The 14635-nt window shown below is 31.2% G+C and overlaps 1 protein-coding gene across 1 annotated transcript; it reads left to right on the forward strand.

Annotated features, from left to right (window-relative positions):
• The first annotated feature begins 255 nt into the window (after positions 1-255).
• Positions 256-2354, forward strand: LOC107865494. Its single transcript, XM_047409230.1, has 3 exons — positions 256-1819; positions 1905-2000; positions 2075-2354. Exons 1-3 carry the CDS (start codon positions 1346-1348, stop codon positions 2222-2224), a joined length of 720 nt encoding a protein of 239 aa, XP_047265186.1. The 5' UTR covers positions 256-1345; the 3' UTR covers positions 2225-2354.
• Positions 2355-14635: the final 12281 nt, after the last annotated feature.

Consider the following 14635-nt stretch of genomic DNA (forward strand, 5'->3'; position numbering starts at 1 on the left):
ATGTGCAACAAGTGATCGATCGTCTATAGATAGTTTTTGAAAACTGAGCAAACAGCTGATTGATAGACGATTTGTATTTAGTAAAAGTACAATCATAAACTTCTTTTTCCCCCTCTATCAAGTATGGAATATAGGAATATTCTTAACCATTATATGATATATTCTAACAGACAACTTACTAGCTAATTATTAAGGAAAAAATTATTTATTCAGTTTGGAAATTGTTTCTTCTCCTTCCTTTATTTGATTCTTTTTTCTTTTCCAGTGATTCTATTTTGGTATGTGTTTTTTTTTTCACCCAGAAAGGATAAATAGTGTTCCCACTTACCTTCTTCTAATATTTCATGTCCATAATGTCATATAAACAGAAATAAAGGGAGTATTATCTTTTAAAAGTCTAGCCAGTGAATCTTTTATGAAGGATAGTAGTGAGATGATTGCGGGACCGCAAACTAGGCCTATACAATGTAAAATTGTGCATGGTACACCATGTATAAGTTTAAACTCTTAGAAAATAAACACCTATGTTTATTTGAAGTGGTCTCTTAGGTGAATCAAAAGTAAAAGGCATACATAATACTGATGAATTTTTATTCTGTCTACTTTTTGAATATTTTGTGTCATAGGTGCGATGAGCTAATTACCATTGAAAGTCTACCAAGAAGTCACGGTTTTTCTCTTACCAGTATTATTCTCCTCTCTCTGCCAAATTAAATTAAAGGAAAAAGCAACATGTTAATCTTAGATTGCATTCTCTAGTCTCGATGTTATCACTGCTGCATGGAAAATAGTTTCCTTTTGTTTTAAATTCATTCCCAATTTTTCTTTGTTTTATATCCATTCTCATTTTTTATTAACTATTTTGTTTTAATTTAGTTTGTATGGACACCTTATGATGACATTCTTCATACCTTATCTCCCTGTTGCACAACTAGAAAGTCGATGTGGCAAACGAGGGTGCCGATATTATGTTTAGAAGTCATAGAGTGGCACCCAGCTGATAGAGTAATGCGACAGTTCAGGGTTTCACAACACATTCCAGAAGCTCCTCTATGACTAGCTGACCACACTAGGCATGATGGTCGATCTACAATAGACCAAGATTTCATTTCAGAGCATATGCGTTGTGTTGGTTTGTGGATTCATTAGCAACCTAGATTTGTGGAGGAACATGATAATGCCAACTTAGATGCCTATATGAGATGGTATTTGAAACACGGTCGATTGTTATTGGCAACTCTACTCTCAGTGATTCTAGGTACGTGGCGATTGCGCCTGCATATGAAGCGATGCGTAGAGGCCTATTATGGATAGAGAAACCAAGACTAGAGTTTAGGGAATTGAGATGGCTAATGATATTATAAGGATCTGTGATCAGGCAAATCAAGGCTTGCAGGGGCCCATAGTTCCAGACGAACAATATCAGCAGTCACTCGAGATGCATGAAGGAAGTGGGGAAGGACATGGACTTGTAAATTCATGTGGACGTGGACGTAGTGATGTAACTGTGCGTAGAGGAGTATGTGGTCGTGGACGTGGACATGATGTCCTCATACACGAGGGAGTAGGTGACCCTGTTGATGACCCTGTTAGACATTATGAGCCAGAGCCTCAGGCAGTGGCAGATGACCCATCTTTTCATCCATCACCGTTGATTCCAGGTTGTTCATCCATGCCTGAGCCGCATAATTTCTCCACATATGTTGCTCTGGCTTGGGTTGATGAACCCAACCGACAGTCCTATTGCGACATGCCTTCTCGAATCCTGACTTCTACTCTACGTTTGAGTTTTGGATCGCCAGAATTTGGAGATATGGCGGTTAGTATTAACAATGACTTTATAAATTTTTTTATTTTGCTTTTTGATTATCTAATTCTTTTTCTAACAGTAAATTATTAATCAGTCTCAGGATTTGCTTTGCTCGTCGTCATCCATTTCGGTTCAGACCTCTGACATGGATGCATCTCGTGGACCAATGAATATTACGGAGGAGACACAGGTAATTATTACAATATATGCACTAATATTCATAATTCGCTTAAAATTATTTATTTATGTGTTTATTTTTTGTAGATTTCGGCACGTAAGAATAATCATAAAAGCAAGCATTATGCTGATCCGGTTGCTGCTATGAATAGGAGGGACACCAGAGATGGAGACGATGCTGCGAATGGGGGGCTCAGGCCGCAAGCGTTGATACGACATAGGAGTTGTGGCACGTAGTTGTGTTGTCCGTTTAAAAATAAAACTAATTATTTATTTTTTAATACTTCTTTGTACATACATGCCTTGGTGACTTCTTTTGTAGTTGAAAGTTGTAATATATATATATATATATATATATCTTTCTGAATATGTTATGTTCGATTTATCTTTGAAAGCATGGTGTCTTAAAGTTGGTGGTGGTAGTGGAGACTTGTAATATTTTGTTGGTGAAGGTGACTTGTATGCCACTTTGGATGAAAGTATGCCACTTTGAATACAAGAGATCTCTGGAGATTAAACAAGCAGGAACGAAACTTCCCACCCAAATAGATTTTAGTTATTTTACACTTTGTATTAATCAATACATGATACAAGCTGGTGTTTACAAAATAGAAAAGAAAAATGAATGTGCAAATAATATGGTTTCATTCTGGACTTCTCTACATGATCAATATGGTGAAAACGATTAGAATCTCTAAAGATTATCTCTCTTCCTTCTGATACTGATATAAACTTCATTGTTTTATGACAATTTCCACATACTCGAAGATTTTTTAATATCCTGATAGGCTTTTGTTCAGCTGTGCTAATAAGACCAAAGGCCATAGCAATTTTATCACCATGTTGGAAAAGATATTGCTCTTTTTGTTCATCCTTGTGCATGGTCCATTTTTCTAAGTCGATATTCATCAACCACTCGTATGCTGGAAAGTGTGTCTCCTTGATCAATTTCATTTGTAACAAGAACTTTTTCTCTTGGGTAGCAGTTGCAATAGCCCATAGTAGATTGTTCAATCGGACACTTTTGTAAGCCCTCTGATAATTGGCCTTCAAATGCCTTAAGCAATAATGGTGATAGGCAAAAGGAGCTTGCCAGTTATGCCCTGTAGAGACACTTTTAAGTATGTCGTGATGTCTGTCAGATATCAACGTAATACCTTGACGACCACGCACGACATGTTGATGCAAATCGCTCAAAAACTTGGTCCATGTATCAAGACTTTCATTCGTTGATATTGCAAAAGCCAAAGGAAAAATAGAGCCATTGCCATCCGTACCAACCGCAATCAACAACTTGATATCATACTTACCATATACATGTGTTCCGTGTATTAATATCACCGGTCGACAATAACGAAAGCCATCAACACATGGCTTAAACGTCCAAAACACATAATTGAAAATGCGTTCATTAACTCCCTCATGGTGTTCGAATCTCCATTCATCGACAAAGCCTGGATTGAAATATTTCATAGCAGCGATGTACCTTGTCAATTCACGAAATAAACCCTCCCAAATTCCATAGACTTGTTCAAAGGCACGCTTTCATCCAAGATATGCCTTTCGCCGACTAATTATTTTGCGGTACTTATTGAGAACGGAGATTTGACATTCTTTGATAGGATACCTATGAACAATAACGCTTAATAATTATAAACGAAAAGATAAGTATTTTTTTTATAGTCAAATGAACTCAATAAAAATTAGTACCTCAGTGTTTTTCTAATATACGGCTCAAGAACAGTTGCAATCATGTTTATATCCAAATTTATGTGAGCTCTGTTACAATCACGCATATTACAAGTGTGTTCGCCGATGTATTTTCTGATTTTCCACAAGTTATTACTACTATCCTTGGTAGCACAAAGTTTGAAAGAACAACTTTGATCTACACATTTGCAACAAATTCTGAAGACTTCTTTTTCCGACTTAACAATAAAAAACTCCCTCCCTTCTTTAATATGATAGAGTTTAACCGCTCGTCTAGATCTTTTTTTGATTTGAACAATATCTGACTAAAAAGAAAAAAATTATCATTTTAAAAATTAGTCGGTTCACGCCACACACCTGCAGGGACAAAAACATTTTCATGCATATCCACAAACACATCGGGTCCTTCCTGAAAATGATTAAGAAATGAAATTTCATTAGAATAAAAACCGAGTCTATTATTTGATTGTGACACTGGTGGCGGTCTTTGAATCGATGTCCATGGAATTGATTCCTATTGAGGATAAGGGCCCATGGACATGAATATTTGTTCAGAACTGAACCTCACATCGGTATTATTAGGCTCACTATCATCACTCTGTGACAATTCACCATAATTTACTTGATCACCATTTTCAATATCTTCTGGAACAACATGTTGATCTCGCATGATATTATCCCTGTATTTTATATAGTTAAATATCTTCAATACATGTAAAAAAAATATAAATTAATATAAGCATGATTATATTTTTCATACCGATAATAGTCGATAGCATCAAAATTCAATGACAGAGGAATATTTGAAGATGTTCTAGCATTGTCCATCAATTCAAGTTGTGATGATTGACCATAATTATAATCCCATCCAAAAAATTCATCATTATTCATCTCACACAGAGTTAAGCTCCTGAAAAAAATATAACAAACATATGACATAACAACGTTTAACAAAGCAGTGATAATAAAAATTATTAATAATAAAATGAATTCATGGATGTTACCGGTCACTTTCATTCAAAGTTTCATTCAGATCGGGTATTGAAGATTGTGTTGCCATGTTACCAGACATGATGTATTGAGAAGCATAATCAGAAGGAGCCCTTAAAAATTCAGTTAATGACTCATCGTCACTGATAATCTATTCCCCATAATTTATCAGTCCTTGTGATGTGAAGGAATTTGGGTATTGTCCTATTATAAATAGATCATAATCGCCACGTTTAATTTTCATCCTTCTAAAAATTGAATCAACAAATTCTTCATAACCGATTGAAATTGCATACTTGACAGTGCACTTGGGAGAAATACTATAATATATTGTATTACCCTCGTGGACAACTTCACCGTCCCAAAAAAATGCAACTTTGACACATTCACTCATTCTCTAAGACTCAAATAAATAAAAATCCAATTGAATTATAAATTTTTTTGGAGATGTTGAAGTGATGAAGATAAAGTATGCTCTATAGATGTTCTCTTTATATAGAATTTTTTATAGCCGTTGAAGAAACTAAACTTTTGATAGAGTGCACAAAAAATATGCACCATATTGAAATGTCTTATCAATGTGAATGAACTTGACATGTTAGAGTAAGATGTGTCAGAATATATGGATAGTGCACAAACATTATGCGCTATCTGTTATATAAAAATATTAAAAAGTGCATAAATTTAGTGTACTGTGTAAAAAAAATTTATAAACAAAGTGTAAATTTAATATATACAATAAAAGAAAGTATCAATTTAGTATATACAAAATAAAAAATTTATGATGTTGTATGAAAAATGTAGATACTACATCAAAATGCTAGATAGTGCACTATTCGAATGCACAAAATTAAAAAAATAAATTCAAATTTTAGAATAATATATGACCAAAAACAATAGTGCACTATATGAAATAAATTAAATAAGTACTAAATAAAAAAAAGTGCAATAAATAGTGTTATATAAAATAAATAAAGAAAATAGAAAAAGTACACTCAAATCACTATATATTAAAAAAAATCCATTTAAATAATGTAATATATGAAATAAATAAATAAATAAATAAATAAAATAGAATGGATAATGCACAAAATAAGTGCACTATATCAAAAATAATTAATAGTGCACTATTTTTTTTGCAATATATAAAAAAATAGATAGTACACTAATTATGTTCATATATAACAAAAAGATATATGGTGCAATAATTTTATGCATAATGTGAAAAATAAATGAATGGTGCACAAAAATAGTGCACTGCATATTTTTTTTTCATATAGTGCACATAATTGAGAAAAAAAATAGATAGTGCAAAAAAAATGTGCATCTTATAAAAATAAATAAATGATGCACAAAAATAGTACACCATATATTTTTATCAGAATGGATGGTGTACTTTTTTTGTGCACCATATATTTTTTTTTCATATAGTGCACAAGAAAAGTGCACCATATAAAAAAAATGAATGGTGCACAAAAAAAATGCATCATATATTTTTTTTCATATGGTGCACTTTTTTTGTGCACCATATATTTTTTTTCATATGGTGTACAAAAAAAGTACACCATATATAAAAAAAATGAATAGTGCACAAAAAAAGTGTACCATCCACTTTTAACTCCATTACTTGCAAACGTTAGAGAAAATATAATATGGTGCACAGAAAAAGTGCACCAAGCCTATTTTGATTACTTTCTACTTTAATAGCATGTTTTTGTCACTTTTTAAAATTTGTGGCATATTTTGATCGCAGGCTCTTCGTTTGAAAAAGGACATTTAAGATTTTGATGGTTTTTGTGTCATAATTGATTAGGATTTGAGTGCAGAAAAAACAAAATTGTTCAATTGTTTCAACTTAGACTATCATAATTATGTAAGTATCGAATATATCTGAGAATTGAAATTTTGAGTACAAAAGTCTGCATGTTTTAAATAAGAGTGTTAGGTGGGTCGGGTCGGGTCAATTAGAAATCGACCCGTGAATTTTAATCGGGTTGTGGGCCGATTTCGATTCGAGCTTGGTTAAACGGGCTGGTCAGGTTTCGGGCCCAACAGTAATTTTTTTTAAAAACAACTCTGAACCGGCTCACTTAACCTAACCCGGTCCAACCCACCTAAAATCGATTAAAAATCCGGTCAAAACCAGTCAAACCCCCCCCCAAAAAATCTCCAATACCCACCTATATACATTTTAAATACGTTAAACAATATATATACACAATATATATAGTATATACTGCATTAGAATTTAAAAAATATATACATATATACACAATTATACATGTAATCGTGTATACGACTATACGTTAGTTAAATATATATACTACTCTAAATAAAACATATACTACAAGATATATACAACAATATAATGATATATATAATAATTTATAAAACATATACACATGTATACGTTAAATATATACTACTTTAGAAAATATACACACATATATACGTACCATTCAATATATGTGCTACTTTAAATAAAACATATACTACAATATATACACACACACTATATATATTTAGTTATATACTAATTTATAAAACATATACACATGTATACATTAAATATATAGTACTTTAGAAAATATATACACATATATACGTACCATTCAATATATATACTTCTTTAAATAAAACATATACTACAATATATATATACTACAATATATACACACACTATATATAGTTATATACTAATTTATAAAACATATACACATGTATACGTTAAATATATATGTCTATAGAAGATATATACACATATATACTTACCATTCAATATATATGTACTACTTTAAATAAAATATATACTACACTATATACACACACTATATATATAGTTATATACTAATTTATAAAACATATACACATGTAGACGTTAAATATATACTACTTTAGAAAATATATACACATATATACGTACCATTCAATATATGTACTTCTTTAAATAAAACATATACTAAAATATACACACACACTAAATATATAGTTCTATACTAATTTATAAAACATATATACATGTATACGTTAAATATATACTACTTTAGAAAAAATATATACATATATACGTACCATTCAATATATACGTATTACTTTAAATAAAATATACTATAATATATACACACACTATATATATAGTTATATACTAATTTATAAAATATATACGCATGTATACGTTAAATATATACGTCTATAGAAGATATATACACATATATACGTACCATTCAATATATATGTACTACTTTAAATAAAATATATACTACAATATATATACTATAATATATACACACACTATATATATAGTTATATATTAATTTATAAAACATATACACATGTATACGTTAAACATATACTACTTTAGAAAATATATTCACATATATACGTACCATTCAATATATGTACTACTTTAAATAAAACATATACTACAATATATATACACACACTATACATATATAGTTATATACTAATTTATAAAAAATATACACATGTATATGTTAAATATATACTACTTTAGAAAATATAATATACGTACATTCAATTTATGTACTTCTTTAAGTAAAACATATACTACAATATATATATACTACAATATATACACACACTAAATATATAGTTATATACTAATTTATAAAATATATACACATGTATACGTTAAATATATACTACGTTAGAAAATACACACACATATATACGTACCATTCAATATATACGTACTACTTTAAATAAAATATACTACAATATATACACAAACTATATATATAGTTATATACTAATTTATATAATATATGAATTAAAAAATTCAATTTAAAAAAAAAAATTAATCGGGCTGGGCCAGTTAACCGGCGGGCTTGGCCTGGTTTTGTTCCGGAATGGGTTAACCGGACCCAAAAAAATTAACCTAGCCCAGGACCCGGGATCCTACAGCCCGTGGGGTGACCGGGCCGGATTTGCTTAGTGGGTCGGGTTAGGCTGGGTCAACCCGGCCCATTTGACAGGCTTAGTTTTAAACCAAACTTCAATATTAAGTTCAAGAACAACTTTCAAGAATTACAATGAAGTTACAATAACTTCAAACACAAGTCCAAATGAATAATCAAATGAATTATCAAAATAAAGTGTTTATCAACTTTAAGAAAGAAGATGAAGTAGAAAATTGTAGAATCAAGTCCACCGGAATGCACAATGTGTCTTTAAGAAATTTATTCCCCTCAAGTATCCAAGGTTATGGAATCTTTCCTCCTAGGATAAAATGATTCTCTTTCTGAAAATAGCGGTACCTCAAATTTTCAGAAACTTCAAACACACTCAATGATTTGATGATCACACAAGAGTTTTTAGAAGAAGAAGAAGATTGTATTTTACTAAAATTAATTGTCTTTACCTGAGGAAAAATTTAGGTATTTATAGCCATCAAGATGTTGCTTCATGAAGAAAAGCAATGGTTCAGAAAGGTGCACCCCTTCATAAAGATGCAACTCTTAGGAAATGTACAACTCGTCGAAAAGTCACAACCCATTGGAAAGGTCATAATCATTCAATTAGAAAAGATACTTATTTTAATTTCATCCTTTCTTTTAATATCTTTTTGAAAAAAACACCATCCTTTTATTTTCCAATCACACCTCTTAATAACCCAACAATCCCCCATGTGAATGGGGAATTGCTATCTTATCAAAAATTTATGGAAAAGTATGTGATCAATAAGCAAAAACTGATTGCATCTGGATAAGTGGATTTTTCATTTAATTTTTTGTAGTGACATGCATCGGATGCACTCGGTCAATCGGTAGATTTAATATCTTTGAACCACTGAACTTTAATGTACACTTAGACAACCCATATTACACAATCAGCCTTTTACTATTTATGGTTCTCACGATTTGCTCGTTTCAGTCATAAACACTTCCAAGTTTCATGAGAGCGTAGAAAATAGTCCTTTACTAACATTCTTCTTGAAACGGCTTTCACTTCACCCTCACATAGGTAATTTCTAAACATTCAATCCTATAGATTAAACTATTTGGTCAAATCTGTCAAATTTATATAACCATTAAAAAGTTTCACACCATAAGCCTTATCCTTATTTTATAAACATTGTCTAATTAATGAGAATGGATTGAGTATAATGACAATATTGAACCGTTAGCCGCAACTTTGTTTGATCTCCTTGAACCTAGCTCTTGGGATCTCCAGTTTGCTAGGTAGAGTTACTGCCATGCTGATTTGTCCTAGGCCGTAAATCCATTTCCTTCAATTTTCTCTTAACTCCCTCTCTAAGATAGGCCTTTTGTAAGTGGATCCGACACATTATCCTTTGACTTCACATAATCAATAGTGATAATTCCACTAGAGAGTAGTTCTCTAACAATATTATGTCACCATTTTATATGATGAGATTTATCGTTATATATCATGCTCTCTTCCCTATATATCGCCACTTGACTATTACATTGTATACATACTAGTGCCAATAGTTTGGACCAATAAGGAATATCTTCCGAGAAATTTCAGAGCTATTCAGCTTTTTCACCAATTTTATCTAATGCGATAAATTCAGATTCCATTATAGAGCGGGCAATACATGTTTGTTTGGATGATTTTTAAGAGATTTCTCCTCTACCTAAAGTAAATACATATCCACTCGTAGATTTTACTTCATTCGATTCGGTGATCCAATTTGCATCACTATGTCTTTCAATTGCCGCTAGATATTTATTATAATGCAAAACATAATCTTTAGTGTATTTAAGATATCCCAAAATTCTTTTCATTGCCATTCAATGAATTTTATTGGGATTACTCATGTCCAACTCAATTTACTAATATCACATTTTATGTCTGGCCATGTACAGTTTATGATATGCATTAAACATCCCAACACTCCTGCGTTGTTCAACTGTGAGTCACTTTCACCTTCATTCTTTTGAAGTGCAAAGCTCACATCAATGGAGTCTTGGCAATACCGAAATTCAAATACTTGAACTAGTCAAGTACCTTTTCAATGTAATGAGACTGTGACAACACCAACCCCTGTGGAGTTTTATGGATTCACATTCCTAAAATCACATCCGCAACTCCAAGGTCTTTCATATCAAACTTGCTCTCAAGTATTCGTTTCGTAGCATTTATGTCAAAAATGTCTCTACTGATGATAAACGTATCATCCACATACAAACAAATAATGACTTTGTGATTTAGATTGTATTTAATGTACACACATTTATCACATTCAATTATCTTAAATCCGTTTGTCGACATGGTTTGGTCAAACTTTACATGCCACTGTTTGGGTGCTTGTTTTATTCAATAAAGTGACTTAACAAGTTTGCCTTTTTTTCTTTACCATGAACCACAAACCCTCAGGTTGTTCAATGTCAATTTCTTCCTCCAACTCTCCATTTAGAAATGTTGTTTTCACATCCATTTGATGGATTTTAAGACTATATACCGTCACCAAGGCAACTAATATCCGAATTGATGTTATTCTCATTACAGGCGAGTATGTATCAAAATAATCAAGGTCTTCCTTTTGTTTGAAGTCTTCCATTACAAGTTTTGCCTTTATTTGTCAATAGTACCATCCGTTTTCATTTTTCTTTTGAAGATCAATTTAGAACCTAAAGGATTATTTCCTGGAGTAAGATCAACCAATTTCCAAGTAAGGTTGCTCAAGATTGAATCAATCTCACTATTCACTGCCTTTTCCAAAAAGATGAGTTTGAATATGACATTGTTTCTTTAAACGTTTGAGGCTCATTTTCTAGGAGAAACATTACAAAATTCGATCCAAAAAAAGTTGACATTCTTTGACGTGTACTACGTCTTGGATTCTCATCATTATGTACATTCTCTCTTGATACATCTCGAGATCTTTTAAACCCTCCACTAGACTATACATGTCTAGTTTTATACGGATAAATGTGTCCCAAGAACTTAGCATTATCTAATTCAATTACCTTATTTTTATTTATATTCGGATGTTCGGATTTCTGAATTAAAAATCGACATGCTTTACTGCTTTAAGCATATCCAATGAATATGCGGTCCACAGTCTTAGGTTCTATCTTTACCCTTTTAGGCATAGAAACTTGAACCTTCATTAGACACCGCCACACTTTGAAATATTTCAAGTTGAGTTTTCTTTATTTCAATTTTTCATACGGAATTCAAAATGTCTTACTATGGGGCACTCTATTGAGTATTCAATTAGCTGTGAGGATAGCTTTCCTCCACAAGTTTTGCGATAAGTTTGAACTTATAAGTAAGACATTCACCATTTCCTTAAATATTCGGTTTTTTCTTTCCGCAATTACATTTGATTGAGGTGAATACGAGGCAGCAGTTTGATGGATAATTTTATTTTCTACACATATCTCCACAAAATGAGATTTATATTCTCCACTTCTATCACTTCTTATCGTTTTGATCTTTTTCTTTAACTGATTTTCAACTTCTGTTTTATATTTGCCTAAATGCATCTATTGCTTCCATCCTTTCTATTTAGCAAATAGACATAACAGTACCTAGTGCGATTGTCAATAAAAGTTCTAAAACACTTTTTTCCACCACGAGATGGTGTTGACTTCATATCACAAATGTTTGTGTGGATTAAGTATAAGGGATTGAAATCTCTTTCAACGGATTTATACGGATGTTTAACATACTTTGATTCTACACACACTTGACACTTTGATTTACGACACTCAAAGTTTGACAAAAATTTTAAGTTAATCAATTTTCGTAAAGTTTTGTAATTGACATGTCCTAACCGTTTATGCCACAAGACATTTGACTCTAGCAAGTAAAAAGAAGCCTCAGCTTTCTTCATTTCAACAACCATTACATAAAGTTTGAAAAAGTCTCCATTGAAGTAGCCCTTTCTTACATACATTTCATTCTTGCTTATTACAATTTTCTCCTAAATAAACACATACGTAAATTCATTTTTAACGAGAAGTGTTGTCGATACTAAGTTTTTTTCTAATAGTAGGATCATGGAGAATATTGTTAAGAGTCAACACCTTGTCGGAATTCACTTTTGAAAATATCTTCTCACTTCCTTCAACCTTAGTTGTTGCATTATTTCTCATAAAGATCACTTTTTTAGGACCAGCGGGATCATAAGTAGCAAAGACTTCTTTATCCATTCAAATATGTCTAGTAACTTCTAAATTAAAGCACCATTCATTTGGATATCCAACTAGATTGTTTTTAATGATCATATCACATAGATTTTTAATTTTTCTAGTTGTTTCCAACATGTTTATCTAATCTCTTTACTTTTTCTTTTTCAGAACTTGACTATTTGGAGCTTTGTGGCCAACATCACTACAAATATAGCAATTGCCTTTGAATATTTTCTTATTCTGCTCTATCTCTTGTCCAGAAGACTTCTTCTCTTATTATTATTTTGAGCATCATCTTTAACAAAATTTGCAATCATCATTGATGATTTTTCATTCAGCTTATTATCCTCGTCTATCTTAGAATGACTTACAATATCTTTCAAATCAGAAAATTGATATTCAATCATTATTTTTTTTCCTAGAATATGATGATCTATACTTGTGAACATTTGCGTTTCAAGTTTGGCCAGACAAAATGGCATTATTTGCTTTCATTCTTTGAAGCTCATACCAAAATATTTTTCTTGTTTCTGTCATTTTCATTGCTAGAGCAATATCTAAACGACTTAATGACGCAACATTGGTTGTCGTTGGGACAACAACCTTCACAACCAAATCAATTAGTATTTCAGAATACTAACAATAAAAAATTTAATCTTTAGCCAACTTGTTTCTAGTCAATGATGAAGTTTTTATATCTTCAAATCATCAATCGAATGAACTTTGAAATATGATGAAGTTTTTATGACTTCAAATCAGAATCAAATTCAAACAGAGTGAAACCCCACATATTTTAAACTCCAGAAATTAATACAGAGATGTTAACAAATTGGTGAAGTTTTTATATTCTTTGAACCAAATTCCCACATCGATATCTCGATGAAGTTTTTATATTCTTCTATCCGAGAGAGTAGAAATTAAAAGATTTTAGTCTCCATAAAATCCGACCCAATACAGATTAATCAAATACTTGATTTATAAATGTTGATAATCTTTTTCACCAAACAAGCACAAAAAATAAATATTTTTATAATTTTCTTAAAATTGTTGTTTTTCTCGGATTTGTTAAAATCTGTATTTTCCAACAATAACTTCAAACACATGTCCAAATTAACATATGAACAATAAAATGAAGTTTAAAATCCGTATTTACAACTTTGAATTTTTAACAACAAGTTCAACTTAACTTATGAACATCGACAAAATGAAGTTCAAACTATTTTTATGGAAAATAGCAAAACCAAATATTAAGAACTTCAACACAAGTTCAACCAACTTATGAACTATCAAAATGAATTTTCAAGAACTTCAAACACAAATTCAAAAAGTTGAAGAACTATCAATATGAAGTTCAAACTATTTACTGAAAAACAGTAAATCAAACAATACAGATAAGTATAAATTCCTTAATATTGTTGTTCCGGTTATAAAAGTCTGTATGTTTCAAACCAAACTTCAATACTAAGTTCAAGAACTACAATAAACTTACAACAACTTCAAACACAAGTTTAAATGAATAATCAAATGAATTATCAAACTGAAGTGTTTATCAACTTTAAGAAAGAAGATGAAGTAGAAAATTGTAGAATCAAGTCCACTGAAATGCACGGTGTGTCCTTAAGGAATTTATTCCCCTCACATACCCGAGGTTATGAAATCTTTTCTCCCAGGATAAAATGATTCTCTTTCTGAAAATAACGGTACCTCAAATTTTCTGAAACTTCGAACACACTCAACGATTTGATGATCACACGAGAGTTTTAAAAGGAGAAGATTATTTTTCTACTAAAAAATAATTGTCTTTACCTGAAAAAAATCAGGT

This window comes from Capsicum annuum, chromosome 3 (genome assembly GCF_002878395.1).
Source record: "Capsicum annuum cultivar UCD-10X-F1 chromosome 3, UCD10Xv1.1, whole genome shotgun sequence".
NCBI lineage: Eukaryota > Viridiplantae > Streptophyta > Magnoliopsida > Solanales > Solanaceae > Capsicum > Capsicum annuum.